At 40.2% G+C, this 25,985-nt stretch overlaps 2 protein-coding genes across 2 annotated transcripts in view; both read right to left on the bottom strand.

The window, feature by feature from the left end:
- Nucleotides 1-659: 659 nt before the first annotated feature.
- Nucleotides 660-9,612, bottom strand: tbcela (tubulin folding cofactor E-like a; the record flags this gene model as incomplete). Its single annotated transcript, XM_079166956.1, has 11 exons — nucleotides 9,549-9,612; nucleotides 8,329-8,523; nucleotides 8,188-8,246; nucleotides 6,516-6,683; nucleotides 6,300-6,439; nucleotides 4,979-5,160; nucleotides 4,287-4,543; nucleotides 2,292-2,418; nucleotides 1,530-1,646; nucleotides 1,007-1,118; nucleotides 660-887 (listed from the first exon to the last, which is right to left on the bottom strand). The coding sequence occupies exons 4-11, from the start codon at nucleotides 6,661-6,663 to the stop codon at nucleotides 660-662; spliced, it is 1,311 nt and encodes a 436-aa protein (XP_079023082.1). The 5' UTR covers nucleotides 6,664-6,683; nucleotides 8,188-8,246; nucleotides 8,329-8,523; nucleotides 9,549-9,612.
- A 1,193-nt stretch (nucleotides 9,613-10,805) lies between these two features.
- Nucleotides 10,806-25,985, bottom strand: part of LOC306700876 (alpha-2-macroglobulin-like) — a gene marked incomplete at its 5' end in the record, with an annotated part of 29,569 nt that continues 14,389 nt past the window's right edge. The window contains 17 exons of the mRNA XM_079166011.1: nucleotides 10,806-10,975; nucleotides 11,391-11,432; nucleotides 11,537-11,642; nucleotides 11,736-11,804; nucleotides 12,504-12,594; nucleotides 12,715-12,827; nucleotides 15,413-15,625; nucleotides 16,134-16,321; nucleotides 17,046-17,208; nucleotides 17,885-17,959; nucleotides 18,844-19,003; nucleotides 19,472-19,547; nucleotides 19,750-19,926; nucleotides 22,865-22,948; nucleotides 24,020-24,071; nucleotides 24,152-24,273; nucleotides 24,364-24,490. Coding sequence (XP_079022137.1) covers nucleotides 10,971-10,975; nucleotides 11,391-11,432; nucleotides 11,537-11,642; nucleotides 11,736-11,804; nucleotides 12,504-12,594; nucleotides 12,715-12,827; nucleotides 15,413-15,625; nucleotides 16,134-16,321; nucleotides 17,046-17,208; nucleotides 17,885-17,959; nucleotides 18,844-19,003; nucleotides 19,472-19,547; nucleotides 19,750-19,926; nucleotides 22,865-22,948; nucleotides 24,020-24,071; nucleotides 24,152-24,273; nucleotides 24,364-24,490 — 1,863 coding nt within the window. The 3' untranslated portion in view covers nucleotides 10,806-10,970. The remainder of the gene's footprint in view (nucleotides 10,976-11,390; nucleotides 11,433-11,536; nucleotides 11,643-11,735; nucleotides 11,805-12,503; nucleotides 12,595-12,714; nucleotides 12,828-15,412; nucleotides 15,626-16,133; nucleotides 16,322-17,045; nucleotides 17,209-17,884; nucleotides 17,960-18,843; nucleotides 19,004-19,471; nucleotides 19,548-19,749; nucleotides 19,927-22,864; nucleotides 22,949-24,019; nucleotides 24,072-24,151; nucleotides 24,274-24,363; nucleotides 24,491-25,985) is intronic.

The raw sequence follows: 25,985 nt of genomic DNA, 5'->3' as shown, positions 1-25,985 counted from the left end.
CAGAAGTCTTTTAAATAGCAAGATTTTAGACAAAGATGCACGTCAACGGATGTTTTGATTTAGTTCCATTTACTGCAATTCATCACGGTTTTACTCCTGTTTTCTGATTCTTCGTTCGCTGTTGGTATAATGATCTGAATGCGATGTGGTGTGTTTTTTCTTCTACAGAAAAAACACACCACTGTACGACAGAATGAACCCAGAAATGCTTCCAGCACTTAACAGTGTTTCATGCCGGATTTATCCTTCAACAACTGCTGCTCTGCCCTCACCTTGTGCCCACTTTCACTCACCGCTAATCGGGGGGGGGGGGGGGGGGGGGGGGGGGTAGTGGTGTTGGATGCTTTGCCTGTGCAGCTGTATGATGGTACTAAAGAGACAGAGCTGCAGTGAAGCTTTGCTGGTATGCGGCGCTAAAGCTGCTAGCTGACTGCGAGTCTGTTTTCCAGTGTGACAGATTCGTCTACTTAACTCCAGTGGATGCTCCCTCAAAATAAAAAAGCTGAAATAAAGAAAAGACACGATGGCTGCAGCCCACTGCAGTCCACCATGATGGTGTTCACATCCTTTTTTTTTTCTTGTGGGCCTCTGATGCTGCTCCATTTTCCAATTACTCTGTGGCGTCAGTTAACCAATCAACAAATAATCCAATTAATCAATCAATTAGTCACCAGCTTGGGTCCCTTGGTCTTGGGCACCACCAGTATTTCGTCTCCATCCTGGATGCTGTAGGAGTGGAGTGCCCGCGTGTTGTACTTCATCTCCTCCGGACCGAAGACGCTGCACTTGTCAATGTAGTAGATCCTCATGCTGCTGGTGGAAAGCTGGACCACCGTGGTCAGCTGCTTCTTCAGCTCCGCCACGGTCTGGTCCAGACGGATGCTCAGCTGACACAAACACAAACAGTTTATACCACTGAACCAATTGAACATTTATCTATTAAACACATATTTAAATATACTCACCGTCGTCGAGTCATTCTACGTTCATGAAAAGCTCAACACACCTGTTCCACTTTGTCCTCACAGTGAACCTCCACCAGGGCCCGGTAGCGGGGTCGGAGGTCAATCTCAGCGAGCGGCTCCAGCTTCCCGTACTTGGTGACCAGAGAGTGGTACCTGAGGAGGACGAGAGCAGGTGTGTTAAGTCTTAAAGGGACAGTTCACGTCGTTCCTCTCACAGGTAGTGTGATGTAGGGAGTCTCCATTGTTTTGGTGTGAGCTGCCGAGTGGTGGAGATACCGGCCTTCTCTCTAATATAATGGAACTGTAGGTAAATTGCCATTAACATTTAAATCTGGTCTCTCGTCTGTGATAAGATTCACGCTTCCTTCAGCGCAGTGATACGGTTGGCTTGGGTGTAGTTCGGCAGGAAGAAAATAGTTCCTCTGAAACCTCACACAAACCAGGTCTTTCAAATGTTTGTTTTTTTCGGCGCATTGGGCACCAAAAGCGAGGAAAATCTGGTTCCATTATATTGGAGAGAAGGCCGACATCTCACACCAAAACAGATCCAGATGTTCTGGGTACCTGTAAGGCAGCTCCTCCTCGGGGTAGTCCACGTAGTACCGGATGTAGAACCTCTCAGCGTCCTCTCTCTCACAATCACTCACAACGCTGCCGTTTAGCTGAGATATCACAGGGAGACTGAGGGGAAACAGTGTATGTTGTCAATCAATCAATCAATCAATCAATCAATCTATCAATTAATCAATGTTTTATTTATTTAGCACCTTTCAAGCCAATCAAATGTAATTCAAAAGTGCATTTCACAATGATTGACAAGAGGAAGATGGAGACAAGAGACTAATGCACACCGAAAGAAAAAATATAGTAAAAATAGAGCAAAATATGTATAAATACTAAAATCATTGCATAAAAAAAAAAAAGTGTAAAGAAATATATGTATAGTTTAAAAAAATGTTGTAATATACACACCTACACGCCCTTACTCCGTTATCCCCCCTCCCACAATTGGAACGCCCCCCCCCATTCTACATCTCCATATAATATGCTTGGGAATGTAGATAAATTCAATTATTTCTTATTTACTATTATTTGTATGTATATGCATGTATATGTGCATATGCATATACATATGTATATATGTATATATATGTACTGTATGTACTGTATATATACAGTATGTGTATGCATGTGTGTATTCATTGTAACGTATGGTTGATTTTTTTTATTTTGTTCTGCTTTGTAGAAGAGAAGAACCAGAGGATCTGAGGGAAGTGACCCTCAGATGTTGAACTGAAGAGATAAAGTATCTATGTGAGGACTCACTGAGCTATCATGAGGCTGCGTCGCTCTGCGTTGGTGTAGCTCTGCAGTAGAGGAATTCCATGCAGCCGCACCTCCTCCAACTTGGGGAAGAAGTTGAGCTTCTCGATGTCGTCCCATCGGTTCAGACCTGACGACACAAGAAGTCACGTTTCATGTGCAGCTGAGCTAAGTTCTGACTCTGCTGGCCATGAGCTAATAGAATGACACAAACATTACACATTCCAATGACAGAAAATAGTTTGAATAGACCCTCCAGTTCTGATATAACTGATGCTAATGCAGCATCTACGCTAACCTCTTTATTTGGAACACACAGTCTCGGCTCCAGGTCGTCTCAAACACACTTAAGCCCCGCCCACAGCTGCCAGTAGCTCCTCCCAAGAAGCTGATTGGTCACATTATTTATCCATTTATACTTTATTGTATCTCACTGTTCTAATCTCCTAGTTTTATAAAAGCCCTTCTAGGCACGGATGTTGCAAAATCAGCATCCGCTATAAATACTATGATGTTTGCATCGGATAAGTGCTTTCAGTTTGTCTATGTATGTTGTATCTGTGTCTAACAAATTAACCATTAAATACATAATACTTAAAGCCTGAAAGGATTGATTTTCATTGTAAACAACCAATCAGTGTTTAGACCAACAGGAGGAGAGCTAGTAACGTTAGCAGCACCGCTAATGGCTAACCAGCAGGAGGAGAGCTAGTAACGTTAGCAGCACCGCTAACGGCTAACCAGCGGAGGTTCACTTCAGTGACATCATGATGCCTTCAGGCTCTGCTCAGTGAACATGAGGACTGGCTGAAGCTACATTATAACGTTATCATGATGTGTTCACATGTCATCTGTAAAATGTAGTTTTGGTGATAAACTAGAATAAATCCAGTAGTTTGAAGGAGATGTTTTCACATGAATATAAAACAGATATTAGAGATGAATTATGAGCTGTTTAACTTCTAACACGAGCTCTAAACTCATTATTATACTTCATTAAAATAATAATGACGAGATTTATTTATCAATAAAAATACAATCTCTTATTTCCTAATCATTAGAATTTTGTGTGTTTACTGACTTCAGAGCGTTGAAATTATTTTGCTTGTCAGCAGAATTAGTTTTTGTCTTAAAGTCTGAAACAAAATGGCGTTTGATGTTTTTCTGTTCCTCAGGCGAAGGAGACGTTTTGTTTCGTCCCCTCGACTCTTCACAGAGATCTATAAATAGATCCACCGCTGAAACCAGAAACAACTGCTGAGATAACAGCCGACGTAGAGAGGAATCTGTGGCTCCAACACAAAGCTTTTAGGACACGGCGGCACGTTTGCTGGTGCTAATTTTATCAGCTGTTACATGAAGTCATCGTGGACTGAAACGACAAGCCGAAGCAACTCTCCCTCCTAGAATCAAACCATCATCCACACTGACACCTTTAAAACCAGGGGGGGGCATTTTATTTCCATTCATTTATTTTATTCCATTTTATTTTATTTGTATTATATATATATATATATATATATATATATATATATATATATATTATATTATTTAATTTAGTTTCCATTAATTCATTAATTAAATTCTATTTTATTTGTATGATTGTACTGATTGTACTGTATGTATGTACAACATACAATCATACAAATAAAAGGTATAGGAAGGTATATGTATGTGTATGCTGTACTCGTAGGTAGGTATATATGTATATACATAAATATATACATATACATATATATATGTATGTATATGTGCATGTAGGTGTATATTAGATATGTACTCGTTACTAGCTAAACTCTTAGTACTATTACTGCTTTTATTTTTATCATGTGCCTTGTTTTTTGAGGTCGTATTTCAGGGACTGTTCTATTTAGTTAAAAAATTTAAAAAATAAAATAAAAAGTTCATAAAAATTAATAAACGGTAACCGTAGTCGTGCGGATGTAGCCGTCAAACTGCCGCGTCTTACTCCACCAGCGAACACAGCGATGTACGGACCTGAGTTGCTCAGGCTGATGCTGCGTAGTTTGGGGAAGAGCCTCCGCAGGACGTCCTTGTTGTCCTGGATGGAGGCCAGGTTGTTGTTGGCCATGAACAGCGTGTCCAGGCCGGGGAACATGGGGCCCAGCTTCCGGACCTCGGCCCAGTCCTGGAGGCTGTTGTCGGTGATGTGGAGCAGACGCAAAGTGGGGCATGCCACGCTGGAGGCACTCACACGGCTGTACTCGTTAAGGCACAGGAACAACTCCTCCAGCCTGCAACACAGAGAACAATATATATATATAGATATATATACACATATATATATATATATATATACATACATATATAGAGAGATATACACTATATATATATATACTCGTTAAGGCACAGGAACAACTCCTCCAGCCTGCAACACAGAGAACAATATATATATATAGATATATATACACATATATATATATATATATATACATACATATATAGAGAGATATACACTATATATATATATACTCGTTAAGGCACAGGAACAACTCCTCCAGCCTGCAGAGCAACACGGAGAACAATATACATATATATTAAGACAATTCTTTTTTGTATTACAAGTTTTCTGTTATGTTTAAATATGCAAATGAGGCCTTATCTAATGGTGACGTGAAAGCAGACGTGTTACATGAACTTCCACTGGACTGAGTCCAGCCTCGTCTTACTCGGTGATCTCTCTGGTGAGCAGCAGCACCGTGTCCCAGGACACCTGAGTGTTGTTGAGGACGAGGCGGCGGACTCGAGAAAACCCTCCAGCACACGGCGGCTCCAGACGGCTTCCTGCCAGAGGGTTGGAGCTCAGGTTCAGGAACTCCAGGTTGGGGATGTTGGACACGATTTTACTGATCTGAGAAATGAAAGAATGTTTTTTTTATTTTGAAACCACAAATTGAAAGAGAAAGCAGAAGCTTGATTTCACTCTTTGGACGACAGTGTGGCTTCAGATCTTTACTGGTTATTAATATCTCATTATAATGAAGGAACACGTGAGCAACAGTGTTTTTAATATCCTACAATGGACCTCTATGACACATACTGCTCTTATTTTTATATTTTAAAAAGTTGTATTTGTATATATGTCTATTCTACTCTTATTAGTGTTTAAATGTGACCTTAGTTGCTTTTGTTGACCTCACTGTTGTTATATTTGTTATAAAGTACTTTGCAAATTCTGTTATTAAAGGTGCTGTATAAATAAAGTTATTATTATTTGTATTATGATTATACATCAGTCTCTGGATACACACAACATACTTGTTAGTAGGATACCTTCATTGGTCTTTTCACAGGATTTGTTGACTTTATAAGTAAACACGTAAACATATAAATGCGTAAACATGTAAACATATAAACGCGTAAACATATAAACGCGTAAACATATAAACGCGTAAACATGTAAACGTAGAAACGCGTAAACATGTAAACGTAGAAACGCATAAACATGTAAACTCGTAAACACGTAAACATATAAAGACGTAAACATATAGACGTAAACATGTAAACGTAGAAACGCGTAAACATGTAAACATATAAACGCGTAAACATATAGACGTAAACATGTAAACGTAGAAACGCGTAAACATGTAAACGTAGAAACGCGTAAACATGTAAACGCGTAAAAATATAAAGACGTAAACGCGTAAACATGTAAACATATAAACGCGTAAACATGTAAACGTAGAAACGCGTAAACATGTAAACATATAAATGCGTAAACATATAGACGTAAACATGTAAACGTAGAAACGCGTAAACATGTAAACGTAGAAACGCGTAAACATGTAAACGCGTAAAAATATAAAGACGTAAACGCGTAAACATGTAAACATATAAACGCGTAAACATGTAAACGTAGAAACACGTAAACATGTAAACACGTAAACATATAAACGCGTAAACGTAGAAACGCGTAAACATATAAAGACGTAAACGCGTAAACACATAAACCCTTTAAATGGAGATGAGCTACATCATGCAGACAGACACCTGTCTCCAGTCCTGCAGCTGGTTGTGAGACAGGTCCAGCTCTATGACGTGGGCGCAGAAAGCAGCGATCTCCGCCTGGTCTCCGGCTCTGATGATCCCACAGATGTTCAGAACCAGGATGGTGGGCATGTTGAGCCGGTCTGGAGGACGGAGGGGAGGGTTAGGGTTAAACAGAGAGGGGGGGGTTAGGGTTAAACAGAGAGACCTCCAGCTCACCTTTCATAGGGGACCCTTGAGGACCCACGGTGGGGACCACCACCACTCCCATACCGGGCCCCCTGCGGAGGGGGAAGTTCTCCGGGCTGTACTTCTCATTCAGAACCTCCACGAAGGAACGACCGGCCGACTCCTCCGGAGGCTCCATGACGGGCTCCTGCTGGACGGCTGGAGAAGAGACGCACATCAAGATGAACCGATAACCGATCAATGATCTTTATCAACAGATACAGATCATATTAATAACCGATCAATGATCTTTATTAACAGATCCAGATCATATTAATAACCGATCAATGATCTTTATTAACAGATCCAGATCATATTAATAACCGATCAATGATCTTTATTAACAGATACAGATCATATTAATAACTGATCAATGATCTTTATTAACAGATCCAGATCATATTAATAACCGATCAATGATCTTTATTAACAGATACAGATCATATTAATAACCGATCAATGATCTTTATTAACAGATACAGATCATATTAATAACCGATCAATGATCTTTATTAACAGATCCAGATCATATTAATAACCGATCAATGATCTTTATTAACAGATCCAGATCATATTAATAACCGATCAATGATCTTTATCAACAGATCCAGATCATATTAATAACTGATCAATGATCTTTATCAACAGATCCAGATCCTTCCATGTGTGATTAGAGCAGCTGGTCTACAAGGATCCATCGTCACAAAAATCATTTCAACTTCTCTGAAGTCTGTAAACCATCAAAAATACTAAATGTTATACGTTTACTTTATTATAGTAATTTATAGTGGTTATTCTTTAAATGATCAGGAAATAAAAGATTGTATTTATATGGATTAAAACAAATCTCTTCATTATTATGTTTAATGAAGTATAATAATGTTCTTAGAGCTCGTGTTAGAAGTTAAACATCATAATTCATCTCTAATATCTGTTTTATATTCATGTGAAAACATCTCCTTCAAACTACTGGATTTATTCTAGTTTATCACCAAAACTACATTTTACAGATTACATGTGAACACATCATATATATACATATGTATATGTATATTATATATATATATATATTATGTATATATAATCATGAGGAGGGTCCGGTCTGATTAGCGACTGCGTTTCTTTAGAAGAGGACGATGGTGAACAGGGAGGAAGACGAGGAGGCGTCTTCAGCTGGTTATCTTCCTCTTTAAATGTCCCGAGGACTGAAGCCAGAAACACGACGTTCATGTTGAACTTCTTCACTTTACTTATCGCTTAAGTTTCTATAAATAAAACGAGTATCAGTGTGTGTTCAGACGCTCGGTGCGTGGAGCCCGGCTGTGGAATCTGCTGCAGGGAAACATGAATTATGTAGTGGTTTAGCTGAAATAAAATAATAAATGATCCCGTTACATTATCTTATTTGACAGAAATAATCTGCAGTATATTGAGGTTAAAGCATGAAAAGAAATGTGTCACAATTCACTCCTCTGTGGTTGAGTCTAGTCGACTAATCGCTGCTGGATTCTTTATTTAAAGGAAACTTTCTGAGCACATCTCTGGAAAAAGCAAAGAGTGAAAGTGTGATTCTAGCAGACGTTGAGCCGCAGTCCTGTAGGACATGAGGTCGTGTTCCTCTGGGCTCTGGCATGCTAGAGGATAACGGGAGGAAGCGTCTTACCTGGAGAGACCTGGACCGGACCGCTATCAGCAGTCTTCTCCTGCGTTTGTACTGACGGCCTGTCAGAGAAGTCAGGAGTCAGTTTATTCATTTCACACACAACGAACATGTGTTATTATTATTCATGGTATGGCGTCTTACTCCAGCGTGGCTGGTCGGCTGTCAAGATGTCTCCAGAAGAAACGCGCTGGTCCCTCTTCGGCCCAGTTTGCTGTGAACAGACCGGCTGAGGGAGGACTGGAGGTCCGCTCACCACATGACACTGTGGAGCGTCAGTCCAAGAGGAGCCGGGCGTCACGGAGCAGCTACCGGACGCTGTCGCTGCTTGTTGCGGAGCTATTGGTGGACAGAACACAAGACTGCTGACCCTCCTGAACAAACAGCTTCACTGACCTCCTGACCTCAGTGTGAGAACACAACAACACGTCAGCCGACATCAATACAACCACATCACAGCAGTGATCACGTGAAGCCGCTCAGAGATTATTGAGGCATCTGAGTAGAGAAGAGGAATAATAATAATCCGCGTGGTTGTGATACACTGAAGTCAGAACTCTGATAAACAACGTATCATAAATCATCTCCTCTATAAAACATGATGCTGATGCAATAAGCATGAAGCTCTCTTGCGTTCAGCATACGTCTTATTACCAGAGGAATCATTATTATAACAGATAATTGATGTTTACCAGCGCGAGCCTCTCACGGGAGTAACGTCGTCTCTGCCAAATCCCGTTTTAAAAAGTCCCACTTCTGCTGTTCTCTGCTCATCAGTCAACGCGCACATCGGGACATGTGGTCTCACCGGCCGGCCTGTGTTCGGCTTTCACGTTTCCGACAAAAATCAGCTGTTATTTGGACACAATTTAAACTGGTTATATACGCGCACGAGGAGCAGTAGCGCGCACCGGCTGACATCAGTCCAGTGATCAGACTGAGAGCACGAGCAGATTTGTAATAGTTAGTGATTCTTCTTCTATGAGATTAACGCCGAAGTCTCGTGCAACGCTCGATAATAAGGGAAATGTCGGACAGTCGTGTTTTTATATCATATGTAAGTCAATAAGGCCCAAACAATTACAAATATACATATTTGTAAACGGAGTCTGGCTTTTTTACTAAAAAGCGTTTAGCTAGATCTTTAAAGATAATTACAAAACGTTTTCAACACTAAATAAATCGGTGTATACTCGATGTATAATCGGTGTATAATCGGTGCAGACTGCAGGTTGTTGACAGCAGCTCGATGGATCACAGATCGCAGAGATATAATAATATATATTCAATAATCATCAGCTCGTGACAATACGCCGAGTGCACGTGTCAACACCTGACAAAACATGACGCGTCGTCCTACAAACCTTTGATGTCTACTTTTAATTCTCCTCGTTGATGAAAACAAACCAGCTGTCATTATGCTCTCACATACATCCCGGAAGTGACGTCGCTTGTTAGGTGTTTTTTTTCTCTCCCTCTTTTTTTATTTATTTATCGACTTCCTTTAAAGTTACACCATGTGTAGTTCTTAGATGTTTTTTTATAAAATGCTATAAAATAGAGCAAAAATGAAATAAAACTGAGACGATGACGTCATTGTGTTGCTGCTGATGGCGGTGATGATTCCAGATGTTTTGCTCCTTGGTGTACCTAACACACGTGACTAATGGCTGCATTCCGTTTAGGAGACCAGGTTCAGGTCCCTGGTGTTATTATACTGGATCCCCTGATGGAACATATCACCGTTAATATAATCTAAACTGATTTCTTCTTCATAACATCATTTCATATTCATGGTCATCACAGGTGCGTTTGTTATTGGTCATAAAAATAGATGTGGTAATGAAATTAATGTTTATTTACTGATGAAAATAAATATATATTCTATATATCCAACAAAATAAAACGTAACTAAAATCATAACACACGTACTGGATCATTTTATACAAAAGTACAAAATATACAAAACGTATATTATATATATATACTGTATGTTGGCCGACTAAGGTCAGTCTACACTAATATAATACTATTTGTTTTATATAATCAGATTTGTAGAATTAGTGGCTGCTTATAGATCGTTTCTGACTCGTGTGATTTAAACATTTAGAAACTCCAGAAAAAGTTCAAAAAAAAAAATTGAAGAAAGAGATGACGAAATCTTGTTGTGAATTTTGGAATTTTAGCCTTTAAAAACGGTATCACTTAATTATGTTGACAAAGCTGACTAGTTCCATTCATTAAATAATAAACTATTAAAAAGGGCTCTTATGGCTTCAGAAATATTTTTCTTCTCGTAACAAACTGCAGCTTTTGTCTTATTTCATTTACATATTTTTCAGGGTATTGAAGCATTTTGTTTTTGGCGGTCCCTGTGGACAAAAGTGGTAGTGTTCCCAGCACCAGAGTCCCTTTAGAAAATCTTTTATCTGCATCAAAGTGGTTTAAGAATAATTACACCTTGTAACTCACACATTACACATTTGTTTACCATTTTTTGCAGTATTTCTGTGTGTTTATGGGGAGATACCAGGATTTAATTGGACAATATAAAAGTTTTCTTCATTTTGGGATGAGATGAAACAGAAGAAGTTCAACAAAAGACAGTTTTAGGAGCCACATTCACATCATATTACTTTATTGTCCGTCATGCATTTCACTTCATACAATAGTTACACAGCTGGAAAAGGACAAAAATATGTGTTGACTGTTTGTAGACGCGGTGTTCAGGAACACAACACGCATCTTTTACTGGAATCAGCGACCGCTCGACTCTACTTCCCTCTTCAAGCTGCAAAAACATAAAAACAAACAGACATCATTCACTGTGACATTTAGATCATCCTTCACATGACTACACGGTTGATGTTCGCTGTTGGTTGATTTTTGCACTACTGTTTTTTTACCTAGTTAGTTAATTTAACACTATTCTATTTCATTGTATATATTGTGCATTTTTTAATACTTAATATTTGTATTTACTCTGTTAGCAGAAGTACATCCTTGCTGCTGTTACATACAATTTTCCCCCTGAGGATGAACAAAGTATCCATCTAGACTTACCTCTGTTATGTTCGTTTATTTTTATAAATAACTAAAACTAAACATCCTTTTTGAGGTTGAAATGAAAATGTTTTTGGTTATTAAATGACATTTTGTATATAAAACCCACAGCAGTGCTTCTGCATGTTGTGACAGATTGTTACCTGTAACACAGGGGTGGATGTATTCTGTGTCGTCCTGGTCACCTGAGAGAAAACAAAGAAGAAGAAGAGATTGATGAACAGTCTATCACAGTGAACACATGTATGACTAGGAATCAGTATTGTGATATCTGTTCTTCAGGTCTTACTCGGCTGGTAGTAGTCGTAGATCTTGACCACGGCTGGCTTCAGGTTCTGCACAGGGAGCTCCTGAATGAGCTCCAATCTGTAGTTGATGGGTAGCTCCTTCACTAACTGTTGAGAAGGAACAAAAACAAGATGAAGCCGTGAGTCACAAAATCTTGGAGAGCGTTGAGTCTCGTTTCCTGGCTGTGAATTCCTCCTCACCTCCGTTATGTAGACCAGGATGTGATCCCCGTTGTGTTCCACTCGATCCACCAGCAGGGCGCCTTTGAGCTGCGATGAGACGACAAGTCAGCCGGGTGCTTCAACAACAGGTGAAAACCTTTCTATTTCTACTAAGGCCACATCCACACGACTACATTGAGTGTAGATGGTGCTATTTTGAGTGTTGATGGAGCTGCTAGCATGTTAGCATAGCCTAGCACGGATCGATCTAAACTCCATTCAGAAAACAAGCATTTTAAAAGTAATTTGCTTGTCTTGTTGAGAGAACTAACAAAGCGTGAATTCTGACTTTTTACAAATTAACATCATTATGTTGTTATTTCGGCATCTTTATTGTAATTAAATTACAGCAAAATAACAAATTTTGGGTTCATACAGCTGTAATACGTCAATACATTGTAATAGACGGTCCATTTAGAGTCAAACAGACCATAAAGCAGGGGATGCTTTAGGGCGGGGCTACACAGTGATTGACAGGTCTATACGTATACGGCGTCTCTACGTCACTCCTCAGTCCTAATATGGTCACTTCCTGTTCACTGGTTGCAAAAAAGAACAAGATGGCGACGGACTAAATGGCAAACTGGAGCCCCTTAAAACATCCACAAAGCAATGAGTGACGTCACAGCGACTGCGTCCACTTCTCATATACAGTCTGTGGTCTGGACAGAGAGCATTTTTGTTTTAAAAGGAAAACGTAGCAGTGTGGATGAAGCCTAAAGGTGAAAGTTTATGTAATAAACTCACCGCACTCAAAGACTCAGGGTCTGGGACAAACCCAGAGAGCATTTTGATATCCAGGATCACCATGTTTGTACTGATCTCATTTCCACTATACCTATAATACAAGCAGAATAAAAACTGTGATGTTAATCTGCTACCAAGTCATAAACATCTCTCCCACGCATCACTACCAACGGTTACTGAGTTCACGTGGATCTGCTTGCTGACTACTTACTGGACCGTGATCCTCAGAGTGAGTCTTTTGCTGGGGCAGGTGGCCTCTGGTGTGACCTCGACACTGAAAGTGGTGACAGCAGTGGGAGTCGGGATGTTATAGTGATGCGAAATCTGAGAAAGTGGTACACAAGGCGAGGATTAATATTCATAAACAAGAATGTCTTTTACTCAAAATTGTTGAAATTCATGATGCTTCAGAGGTTTGAGAAGTACAGTCTTGTTTTCAAGGGGGTCTCAGTTTCACATGCTAGTTTTACGTTGCTGCATTTAAGCATTGATTGGGTTACTTTTGAACCCGTAAACAGAGCATATGAATTTATGTGAAACAATTGATATCTGATCTATATGAAAGTTAAAATTTACAATACAGTAAAAGACCCTAACCTCCTCATATTTGCATCTTTTTCAGGTGAACGAAAACCAACAGGGTCTGTTCCCCCGTTAAAACCTCTTGAACCCTAGGCCTATTTTGAGACCTCTGCTCGAAAATGTCATACCCAAACTCTAGAGTGTAAATCTCTAACTACAAGGTCTATTTGAAATGGCAAAATAACACAAATAAATGTGAGCTTTGTTAATATGTGTACATATCGTATATGTTACTGGTAAATGCTGAAACGAATGTTACACACAGCTCAAATAGAAAATTTTCAGGTTCGCCTTTTTTTTGTGTGCCTAAAATGCACTTTTATTGATTTTAAATGATGCACAGGCAGGCCTAAACTCTCCCAAATCATATCACAACATGTCAGCAGTCCTTTTAAAAAATTGGCTTTGATAGAGTGAAGTATGCCTGAGAAATCAATGCCGCTGTACAGGTCAGCTGAGGTCAGCCAACGTCAATTCTAATTTTGGAAGGAGCACATATCGCTGTCTTATTATACTTATATATACTATATAACTATATATTTCACTTCTTTTATCATTAATAGTGTTCAATCTATCTAATACAGCAGTTTGGCATCATTTTGAGAGCCTGGGCCATATAAAAACTTGTAAAATATGGCTAATTTTCGTCAGAATTTCAGTTTTACGTGATGTATTTGAACCTAACACAGCCTGTGATTGGCCGATTTGCTCAATTCCCACAGATTTGAACCCGGAAGAGTCTGGGCAGTGTAGTCATTCGTTCTTTGAGTTGTTTACAGAATTTTAAGCCAATAAAATAATCGAAAACTGTGATCCGCCCCCATGGGTCAAACCCATTGGCCAAAACTGAAATTATTACTCATTCGTCATAGAAGCTCGTCAGAGACTCAGTTTTTTTCACAGCACGAGGAGAAAGGCAGCTGCGAAATGGCCGCACGGATGAATTATTTATGTTTTTCGATTTTCATCCAGGAAACATCTAAAAGGTACGGAGCGTTTCAATGTTTATGATGATGGGCTGAGTTGATATCTGTGGCAGATCAATAGTAACGTTCTAACGGTTTAAAGTAGAATAATTTGGAGGCGATAGTTCGATGCAGTTTGTTCTCCTCGTGCTGCTGGATATGAAGTGTGTGAAAGTGCCGTAGATCGCGGCTGGGATCGATAATGGTGAACATTGCTCGCCTTCTCCTGGCGAGAAATAGGTGAAATTGTGGTAGTACTTGTAGTACCTTGAAGTACTTTGTGTATATATATGTTTTTGAGTGATTAAAATAGGTTACATGGTCCATTTGATCAGAATCTCTTCGTCATGTACGTTTTTGAAACATTTTAAAATATAATTTCATTCGTTCTCAGAAGTGATTTGTACTACATGTGTACACTTTTCGCCCCCCCTCTAGTCCCCGAAATGGGGGACTCTCAGGTGCAAGAAGTTTTAAGAATTAAAAATGAATCATCTACTGCTAAAATAAGAAAATGACCTGAACAAAGTTGTCACTCATCTGGCGATAGCAATGTGCTTCCTTACACTGTGACAAGAGTGTGTGGAAGAAGCATTAAGTTGTTAAATATTAAACATTGAATCTTCTCTCTACGCTTCCTAACGTTTCTACTCCACTCCGTGACTTGTAGTAAGTCGGTTTAGTGTAGACAGAAGTTAGCCCGCTACAGCGGCCGCAATGGCAACGGCGCAATAACAATGGCCGCTGGTCTGACCATCCTGCTACGTTGATTTAAATAGGAATGTCCCTTCTACTCCTATTTTATTTCTATAGTTTCAAGACAACGATATCTTCATTTGCAAAAGGTATTTACCGTGTGGGTTTAGGTCAAAATATCTCACTTTATGCAGATGACATATTGTTATCTATATCTGAACCGTACTTAACCTCCCACCTTGGTGAAATATTATACAATATATAATATGGGTGCACAGTTAATCTTCAAAAGTTAACCAGAGCCAACTGGAGGTAAAACAAGAGGATTCTCTATTTAATTATCCTTTTTTACGAATTAAAATAACATGTTGTGCAATGTGATCTGCTGCCTCTAGGTGGAATAATAAATGCAGTTAAATTGAATATGAACATATATATTTATGTATATTTCCTCAATGTCTATATGTTTCAGTATCTCCCAATGTATTTAACTAAATCCTTTAATAATAATTGAAATAGTCAGACTACACCCTTTCTTTGACACAAAGCATAGTGCAGGTGGAGGTGAATTAGAGGTATGGCCCTTCCAGCTACTGGGCCGCTGACATTAGGTCATATTATCAGTGTATGTGGGGGTGCACGTACATCCTGCAGTGAACCACTGACCTGCATCACAGCGCATGCACTGCCCTGAACCTCCAGACTGAACTTTCCTGTCACGTCCTGCAGCAGCTTCTCCTGGTAGAGCAGCTTGTTGTTCTGGTTCACATCAAACGTCAGCTGGCCGCTGGGAGACTGGACCGCCACCGTGCTCGAACCACCGGGACTGAACACCAGCGTGGAGTAGAGCGCCAGAGCCTGAAGAGCCACCACTGTGTCCTACAACACACACAAAAAAACAATGTACTCTATGTGCTTGAATGTATTTTTACTTTAGTTTCTACATGCAGAAGCTTTCATATGTAGGAGTTCACTTTTACCAAGTACAGGTCTCTAACTGTTGAACATTTATTTTAATCCCGTTTAAATTGTGCCACAAATCACACGTTTGTCAATTTAAAACTTTTGTATGTTAAGAAAATCTCAGTTTGTAATTCATGGCACAAATTGACCCTTTGCTAAGCCCCTCCCCCCTTGGTTACTGTTGGTAGGCGTGTGAAGCTTTTGCACCACACATGTCAATATTCATCAATATCAGTGATTACAAAGCGGATAATAGCAGCTTTCTGGAATAACGTCAACGGCATTAGCGAGAGGGGAAATTCAAACTGGATCATTATTTGTCTCTTGCCGTTGACTACCGTACATATTTGTTCTGAGATAAGGTACCGTGGTGGTGCACCTGAAGGGGCGGGGCTTCACCTCTCTACAGGTGTTTTTGTCCTACCTGCGTGGAGGAGAAGCCTCCGTAGTAGTTCTGTTGGGTCGTCAGCCACCTGACGATGCGCGTGGCGTAGCCGAGGTCTTCAGCCGTCGGAGAGGCGCTGAGTTTAGCCAGCAGCACGTAGGAGCTGATCTCCACGGAGAGAGAGGCCGACGTGTCTGTTGATGTCTGAGACCAGTGGAGGAAACCTCCTAAAAACAGACGTAAAGACAGACAAGGTGAAGCTCCATTCACAGTGATGAAGACAGAGAGATTTCCTTCAGGATGACTCACCGTTATCTTATTTTTATGGATACTAAAACTCTTAGCGGTTCTTTTTCATTATTTTGTAAGAAAAAAAGAATTGTTTGTCACTCGCCACTTTCAAAACTGCACTTAAAACTCATCTATTCAAATCTGCTTTCAACCTGTGAAGTGAATAATGTATGTTTTTGTGCTGTTTCTTACTGTTACGTCATCTATTTTGTTCTTACCATGTAAAGTGTCTTTGAGTACCTTTTAAAACGCTATACTTATAAAAATGTATTATTTAATTAAGAAAAGAATCAACATTTCTTTATTCTTGTATGTAAACAAAGTCTTTCTTGAGCAGCAATACAAGAAGTTTTAAAATCTTTAAAATACATTCTCATCTAATCAATGAGCTAAGAGATTATCTCTCATTGATGATCCTGTTCTTGTGATCAAACTCACGTCTGACGTCACTTACCTGTGACATCATTATCGTGTGACATCACTAACGTATGACATCACTAACGTATGACATCACTAACGTCACCTGACGGCTGCTCCACAAACAGACTGACGTTCTGCTTCTTGGTCACATGTTGTGATAAACTTACTTGTGAGGGTTTTATTGTGTTTGAGAAAGCCAGAGTTCTCAGCATCTACTGGAGTCAAATGTTTTCTTCTCACCTTGTTGTATTGAGACCGAGTCCAGGTGCTTCAGAAGGAGACCTCTGGCCTCCGTGTCTCCTGCCAGGGTGAAGACGTACGCCATCAGAGCCGTGATGTAGGTGTTACTGAGGTCACCCACAGACTCTTTGAGGCACAACAGGCTCTTCTTCACTTCAGGGTTCTAGAACAGATCATAAATAACCATCTCAGCATTCGTTTTATTGTTCCACACACAGAGTTTGCTATTTTGTGTGTTCCAATAAATATTCAAAATATCAAATGAGGCCTAGAATGACAACCACATTCTGTTTATTCAGTAGGAAGTCCTTGTATGTTAAATATTTGTTGAGGAGGAGGGTTAAATGCTGGAAGGCATCACAGAATCATTTGGGAATGTGGACAAAACGTTCCAAATCTGTTTTGTTTTGAATCAGAAGAAAAATGAATTCAACAACAGGAGAAAAGTTTAGAGGCACCGCGAGTGTTTCTACAGCCAGAGTACTGAAATAATATATAATGTTATAATAATAACAAAAAGCAACTAACATTGACATTTATTACAATTTAAATTTACAACATTTATTAAGAAGTGTGTTTTGGTTATTTTGTCGGGTTTGTTTATTTCCCCACTGAAGTTTAGTTTATGACACGACAGTCAGTCAGAGCAGTTCAACTTAACCCATCAACTCTAAAACAATACGTAACGTTAACCAACTAACCGGACAGAACGTTGATCAACATAACTTTCTATTTCTTTCTCGTCTGTGTAAAGTTCTTGGTTTGTGTAACAATCATAACAAAGGAAAATTATTATCTAAAGTGATATTATTCGTGGTGCATTAGTTGTTTCTACTCACTTCTACGGACGTATTCATCTCCAGGAAGGCAGCAGTGATGTAAGCAGTGAGAGTCACTTCATCAGACACGCCGCCCTGCAGAGAGGAAACATGATGCAGACACAAAGATCATCAGCAACATCCAACAACGAGACTTTGATCACTGGTAACCAGTAGAGGAGTAACGGACCGCTGATGATCCGTGATCCGTACGTTAACCATCACAGTGTAAATAAAGTTTTAATGTTAACCATCACAGTGTAAATAAAGTTTTACTGACTCAGTAGAACTTGTGTTTAGTCTCTGATAATGTTTCATTGTAAACAACCAATCAGTGTTTAAACCAACAGGAGGAGAGCTAGTAACGTTAGCAGCACCGCTAACGGCTAACCAACGGAGGTTCACTTCAGTTACATCATGATGCCTTCAGGCTCTGCTCAGTGAACATGAGTACTGGCTGAAGCTACATTATAACGTTATCATGATGTGTTCACATGTAATCTGTAAAATGTTTTAATGATAAACTTGAATAAATCCAGTAGTTTGAAGGAGATGTTTTCACATGAATATAAAATAGATATTAGAGATGAATTATGAGCTGTTTAACTTCTAACACGAGCTCTAAACACATTATTATACTTCATTAAACATAATAATGAAGAGATTTGTTTATCGATAAAAATACAATCTTTTATTTCCTAATCCTTTGAACTTTGTGTTTTTGATGGTTTACTATGGAAGCCATTCTCGGCAGCAAAAAAAAAAAAAAAAGAATCCACCCAAAAAAAATAAATAAAATAAATCATGTTTTTAAAAAAAAAAAAATTCTCGGTTAAATAAAAAAAAACAAAAAAAACAAAACATCATAATCTTTTTTTTTGGGTGGATTTCTTTTTTTTTGCTGGCGGGAATGGGCTTCCATAGTTTACTGACATCAGAGATGTTAAAATGATTTTTGGGACGATGACAACTTTATTTACCTTCATTCTGTTGTTGAAGAGTTTTCCTGACATTTCGAAACATCCGCTCTCATTTCGTTGTTTATTTTTCAGCCAATTCACGGACTCTTCCATCTTTATCGGGTCGATGTAGATGAAGGACTGGGCTTTGGCAAACGATCGCACCACAAACGCAGTCAGCCTGAGGAGGAAGTTGAGACATTAAAACGATTAAATAAGACATCACGTACATGCTTGTGTTCATGTAGCACGTTGAAGAACTTCTCACGAGGGACAACAGGGTTTTAAGAAAGAGTGACGTCACATTTAATCACAATAACTGATGAAGTGGAATCTCATCTACTCTGCTTTACTGTCGAGCCCTGCTTTCATAATGACAGACTGTATATAAGAAGTGGACGTGGTCATGGCGACGTCAATCATTGGTTCGTGGACTGATGTTTCAAAGCCTCAATTTCAACTATTTGGTCGTCGCCATCTTGGATTACGTCCGTCGCCATGTTGGGTTTTATGTGACAGCTGTTTTTATGACAGCTTCTGGCTGATAAACACTGTAGTTTTAGTGATGCTTAAAGAAAATATGCTTTTTTGGGGGGGTTCATGTCAAGCCCTGAAAAGTTAAACTGTACGACATCATCACTGTTCTCACCAGGTGTTCCCCGTTCCTGATCCAAACGTGCTGTAAGCTCCATCACGGTGCTTGTAGTTCAGCTGTCTCTGGTAGCCTGCATCACACACATTGATATTTATTGAGTTCATGGTTTAAAGTAAATGTCTGTAAGAAGTCTTGTATGCTTTGATGACAGGAAATAAGGGGGAAAGAAAGGAGGCAACCAAAGGTCACCACCAGGGTGCATCCAGCACCAGACTGGGTACATTTCTCATAATTAAAGGTCTCAAATGTGTTTTGTTTTTAGCTAGACTCACCGCTGGTCAGGAACTTGGTGGCCTTGTCGTTGATGGCTGAGGTGAGCTGCTGAGTGTTTTTCAGGTACTGGAGGATGTAGATGTTGGGGGCGAGGAGCGCCATGTTCTGCTCCCCACATCCGTACGGCATCCTCAGCAGCCCATCCAGGTTGTTCAGGGCTCGGCCCAGAATGTCACCTGCACACACAAAAGAAAAAGACCGAACATGTGACTGACCTGAGCTTTGGTTTACTAAAAACACAGATAGTCAAAGATGTTGTAATCTTGCCAGAATGAAGCTTATTATAAAAGCACTTTTCATTTCATTCAGTTTGGTAATGTTTCATTAAAATGTTCATATTTGCATTATTTCCTCCAGTTTATTAAATAGGATTGCGTTTTCTGTTTAGCTCTGATAAAAACACAAAGCTGTTTTTTAAATGCATTTACTAAATGGAGATAATCTGTCTTCGCTCGTTTTAAATCTCAAGTTGATCATTTGAAAGCGTAACGATTTGTTTGGTTAACAGTGTTGAAAGAGTTGGAATGTCTGCGAAATTGTGAGTTCCTTCTACACGGACTGCCAGGGTTGTTGGTGTTACAGCACCATAATGCTGCTTTGCAGAACAATAAAAGAAAATTTCTAAAAACAAAAATGTAACTTTGAAGGACCTCAAGGCTCTGTGGCTGATGCAACAGGCCTTGAGGCTTTCGTAAGAGAGCGCCTGCAGATGTGAACTAAAGGACAACGTCTTATCTGACTTTGCATCTGTCTAGTGCTGTGGCCGGCGTGCATAGCAAGGTAGAGTTCAGGCTGCAGTCACACATATGGTTCTGTTTTGTGCATGACACACACATACAGTTCAACCAGGTATAAGTTCAGGCTGCAGTCACACAGTTCAGCAAGTTATAGTTCAAGCTGCAGTCACCCATATGGTTCTGTTTTGTGCAGAACGCACACACATACAGTTCCTCTTTTGTGATTGGCCAGAGACACACACACACGTACATCCACCCACACACACACATGCACCACCACAGGAGCATCGAGGTCACCTCGAGGTTACCGTGTTTTAACTTTCTCAATTACATTTAGGATGGTTAATAGTACATCCATAGAGGCTTCAACATGTAGGCCCGGGCCCCTTAAGGACGAGGGCACAAGTTAGGCAGAAGAGTACATATAACGAGAATACTCAATTAATTAATCGTAGGCTGGGCAACAAGGTGTTTTATGATTTGTATTATGGTTTGTGTGTTATCTTTTATGATTAATATCAATCCCTGTGCAATGTTACAACTTACATGAAGAATATGTCGGTGTAAAGGTCATGACCAGTGAGCACGGGGGAGTCAATAAGTCCTGAGTCGTGCCAACGTATGTTGGAACAAACGTGGCATCACCGCCACGAAAGAACAAACGCAACGAGAAGACGACCTGCCCATAGGACAAGAGGGAGGGGGTCGAAATCCCCCTCTCAAGGGTATAAATAATCACGATTTTAGACGTTCGAGGCGTTAGTTGGGGAGGCGGACATTTAGTCTTTTGAAAGCGTATTTTAGAGATTGAATTTCTCCGGACTTTTTGATAACTCTGTGTCTCACTGAGTCTCAAGGGTTTTTTACATTCTTTTCGATTTTGTTCTTTACCATATTTGTTATAATATTTCTATGTATTGGGACCTAAACAGTAAACTTTGAATTGGCCGAAAAATAAATAAGTGAACTTTTAGAACTTCTTCAAAGACTCCTTTTTCCTGTCCAAATCGGTGACATCGAGCCTCAGACCGAGGGGTTTCCTCTCGGGGGAGAGAGCCTCCAGCCCTTGCGGTAAGTTGCAGGACATCCATAACGGCACATCACTGATTGCTCCTTTTGCAGAAAACACATACATGAACTAACATCTGTTTCTAAAAAGTGAAAGAGAGATCCGTAGAATACCTGCTTCGAGCTTCATATCTGTTAGGCTCTGAACCAGGGGTAGTAAATCAAGAATATCTTTAACCTCAAAAAGAAAAAGGGAAAAATATTACATTGAATATCGGGTTGATAATGATTTCTTAATTAATTGAATGTCAAGAGTAGATTGAGACTTGATCATAAACTAGAGACTAAAAGTATGAGAGTAAGAGGATATATATATGATATACAGGTACATAAAATTAACTTAATTTAATTAACTGGTGAAATTAAGTAAACTTGCAAAAGAGTTAAAATCTTCAACACAGAAGGCTGACAGCTATCCGAGCTTATAAGACAGAAAATCAATGAGCGGTCCTAAAGAGGACAAGACCCGCGAGCAACGACTCGTGTTCATATTGGTGATTTATTACTTTTTGGTGAAAGCGGCATCACGTCGGGGATTCTCTTAAGCGGAGTCCACACCGAGGCAACAATAAATTAGGCCCGTTGAGTGAGTCATATAGAGGGAGAACAGGTCTCCAGCCCCCTCCCCCCTCTCGCAGGCTCTTCCTGCACTCGGGGGCACTCACAGAGGGCGACCAGACATCGGGACAAGAGTCTCGTTGGTCCGTGTTCACCCCGGCGGCAGACCGTGGTCTGTCCGTCGCCGCCGAAGATCCTAGTCGCATGCGCGCAGACATTCCGAGGGATCCTCGTTCACTCCTGTCCGTTTCAAACAGGAGGCCTCTTTTTATTTGTGAACAAAATTGAGAAATAATCATTAGAATTCGAAATTTTGATTGATTAAGAGTTAATTAAGGTTAGATGTTAAAATTGAAGTTTGTGTTAGAACTGATGAATCATTAAGTGGGAAATTGTTTAATTAATTAATTACTGTTAATTACATTTTCGTGTAATTGGTTGATTACTTTTAATACATTTTTAGTTAGTTTATTGATCGGTTGTAAGTGAAAATTTTGATTAATTGTAACCTACTTGGATTGGAAATTTTAATTAAGTTTTACTTAACTTTTATTTGGCGGAGTAAAGATAGCAACAATTCTTAATTTGTTTTTGTTTAATTGATTGATTAATTAATTTTTATTAATTTTAATTTTTTTATTAAAAAAGGAAAAAAATTTAATTTTAAAATTTTTCAAAACAAAAGGCGCGCAGAAGTCACCGCTACGCGTCACAACAGCAAAACTCAACCAAAGTGGATTCTTTAGTTTACCCAGGACTGATACTGAAGCACGGGCTGATCCAACAATCACGTCCCCGGGGAGCTGAAGGTCTACTTCCTCAGTCAGAGTCTCTCCTGTGGACAGACAACAAACAGATCAGCAATAAAACAAATCCATCATTCAGGTTTAATGGATGGTTAGCGGATCATGAACTGAAACAGGTATGACTGGAAATAAGATGCTAGATCAGGGGTGTCAAACTCATTGTTGCTCTGGGGCCGCATCGGCATCATGGTTGCCCCCAAAGGGCCTTCGTCGTCGGCGGGGAGGGGGGTTGCTGCTTCTGCTACCACATACGCCGGTGGAGGTGTGTGCGCGCGGATCGGGGAGGAGCTCCGCCGTGCGCGGTTTTAAATTTTTTTTTTTTGCTGCCAGATTCGCAGGCCACATAAAATCACGTGGCAGGCCGTATGTTTGACACCCCAGTGCTAGATGGTTGATCAAATGTATTTAAAGCTACTGTGAGGAACTTTCATCTTGTGTTGACTCTGTTGCCCCCTGTGGACTAAAGTGGTTGTGTCTCTGAGTACCAGAGTCTCTTTAGAGAACCTCTCATGTTACTGCAGCAGGGTCTGACAGTCTGCCCCTCTCAGTCCTGGTTCTGGTTCTCCCGTGCCTCCCCTCAAGTGGAGAGCAGGGCCGTCCTTCAATCAGTGGATCGTCGGTTCGATCCCTGGTTCCGCCGGTTCCACGTCGATGTGTCCTTGAGCGAGACACTAACTCCAAAATTGCTCCCGTAACTGGAGACCCAGGATGTATGAATGTGATAGAATCTGAATCGTAAGTCGCTTTGGATAAAAGCGTCTGCTAAATGACTGTAATGTAATGTCTTTCCACGGTGGAACGGTCTCTGCTGGAGTCTGAGCTGAAGGAGTTTCTGGTGAACCTGCATGAGTTCATCTGGTTTCACCAGAATCTGACCCGGTGGCTCCAATGACGAGCATTAAAAATAACTTTATAAAAATAGACCATCTTCCCTCTGATGGTCTCTTTACTGATGGAGGTCATATAGAGGATCAGGACTACACTGAGACTGGTTCAGGACCAGGTAAAAGTTCCTCACAGCGACTTTAAATAGTTACATTAAATTAATCTGCTCTAAAAGCGTGCAATCAACTGTGACGTTTGGTATAAAGCACACTGACCTTTCGGGCAGAGCAGCCAGTTGTAGGTCTTTGACATCTCAATTCCTTCAGCCTGAGAGGAAACAAAATCATTGAGACTTTCCATCCGATAAGACGGGTGAGAACTTCGTCATCTTGTTTTAAAGTACCGACCTTCACGATGAGAGACCGTGTGACCACGTCGATGCGACCTCTCTCCGGCACGCTCACAATCTCGTTGTCACAAGAAGCGTGGGACGCCACGGCCTCAGCGGTCACCGTCACGTTCACGACGCCTAAAATAAGATCCAGGAGTGTCAAATCATTAAGTCTCTGAGGTGGATCCCACAGCCTGTAACATCAGTGTGGATGAAAGCCTGACTCACCTAAGGCTGAGGGGGCCATGGTCCAGCTCACGGTCCTGCGCTCACTGCCGCACAAACAGGCAGTGTACTTGTCTCCGGAGAGGGGAGTGAGGGTGTAGTCTAAGGAGGGGGCCGGAGCCACGGAGACCTGGTCAAGAGAGACAACAATGTATATTTTAAAACTTAAACTTTAAGACATTTATATTGAAACAGCGTATCAAAACGAAATATGATTATGATGATGCAACACTTTGACCTTTACGAAGCTGCGTCTTGCACAGTTTGTGTTCCAAATAAAAGCGGATATCAAATTCTGACTAGGGTTGGGTACCGAAACCCGGTACCAATATGGCACCGGTACCTATACGACCGGTACCTACCGGACCGAAACGCAACGCAGATTTCGGTGCTTCCTTTCGGTGCCTGAGCCGATTGAAATCCTTTTTTTACACTACTCTGATGACTCCGTCCTGGCAGCAGGTAACGATAGCTACCGTTTGTATAGCTACAGCAGCTAGTTAGCCATCAACCTTTTAACAGAGAAAATGCCGAAAGGTAAACGATCAAAAGTGTGGCTGTTTTTATTTTGAGAGTCCGTTGCTCACTGGCAGCGGTGGAGGAATGGAGACTACTGGACATCGCTGCGGTAAAGTCAGCAGACACTCAGGTCTCCGTGGTCAATTCAGCAGACACTTAGATGTTAGTGACCTATACGCTGAAATTCACGGTAAACGCATTCAAACGGCACAGATCGGGAGCGAGCAAAGGACTTTGAAAGTTAGCGGAAAGATTTAACGTGAGACAACATCCGGTTTCTTCAGAGGAACATCCGGTTTTCAGAATAAGATGCCAACAAAGTATGAATTAAATTCACATTAAGTATAAAACATGCTACCTGCATCTCGTGAGTTAAAGGGAAAATACACCTAAATTGTGCGTAAAATGTCTTTATTCTTTGATCGCTGGGTAACCATCATCACCTCTGAGTTACAGCATTATATTGATGAACAGTAGAGCTGCATTCACATACTCTGACTGTCATGAAAACACAACACACACATTGTGATGAAACGTGTTGAAACATTGTATTCCTGTTGCACAGCAGTGGAACGTTTCACATGAAGTCACACACTGAGCACAGATAGTGAAGAGATATAACTGCTACTGTGTAAAGGGAATACTGCTGTTAAAAAGAACCTTATTTGATTGAAGTGTTTGCAAACCAAATGTTATTGCCCTTTTGTTCATATAGTAGTACTTTTAAAATAAAAGTGCACAATACACTATCTTTGAATTAATTATTGAACTTTGCCATGACAATGCGATTAATCGCAAAAAATCCATGCGATTAATCGCGATTAAAAATTGTAATCGTTGCCCAGCACTAATATTTATAGTATACTTTAAACAGTTAAATATATTGTTCAATTTGAAGAAAAAAACTTGCCTTGGCAAAAACAAAAGTATCGGTTCAGGCACCGGTATCGTTTTAAAAGTATCGTTTTAGCACCGGTATCGGAAAAAACCCAAACGATACCCATCCCTACTTCTGACGCAGTTAGAAAACTGACAAACATTTACAAGAACATTGGTAAAGAAATGTGTCCGGCTTCTCCATCATGGATTACACCCTAAAGCATACC

Source organism: Pholis gunnellus, assembly GCF_910591455.1.
Source record: "Pholis gunnellus genome assembly, chromosome: 9".
NCBI classification, from domain to species: Eukaryota; Metazoa; Chordata; class Actinopteri; order Perciformes; family Pholidae; genus Pholis; species Pholis gunnellus.
The sequence above is the reverse complement of the archived record's forward strand: the minus strand, read 5'-3'. Positions and strand labels throughout refer to the sequence as shown.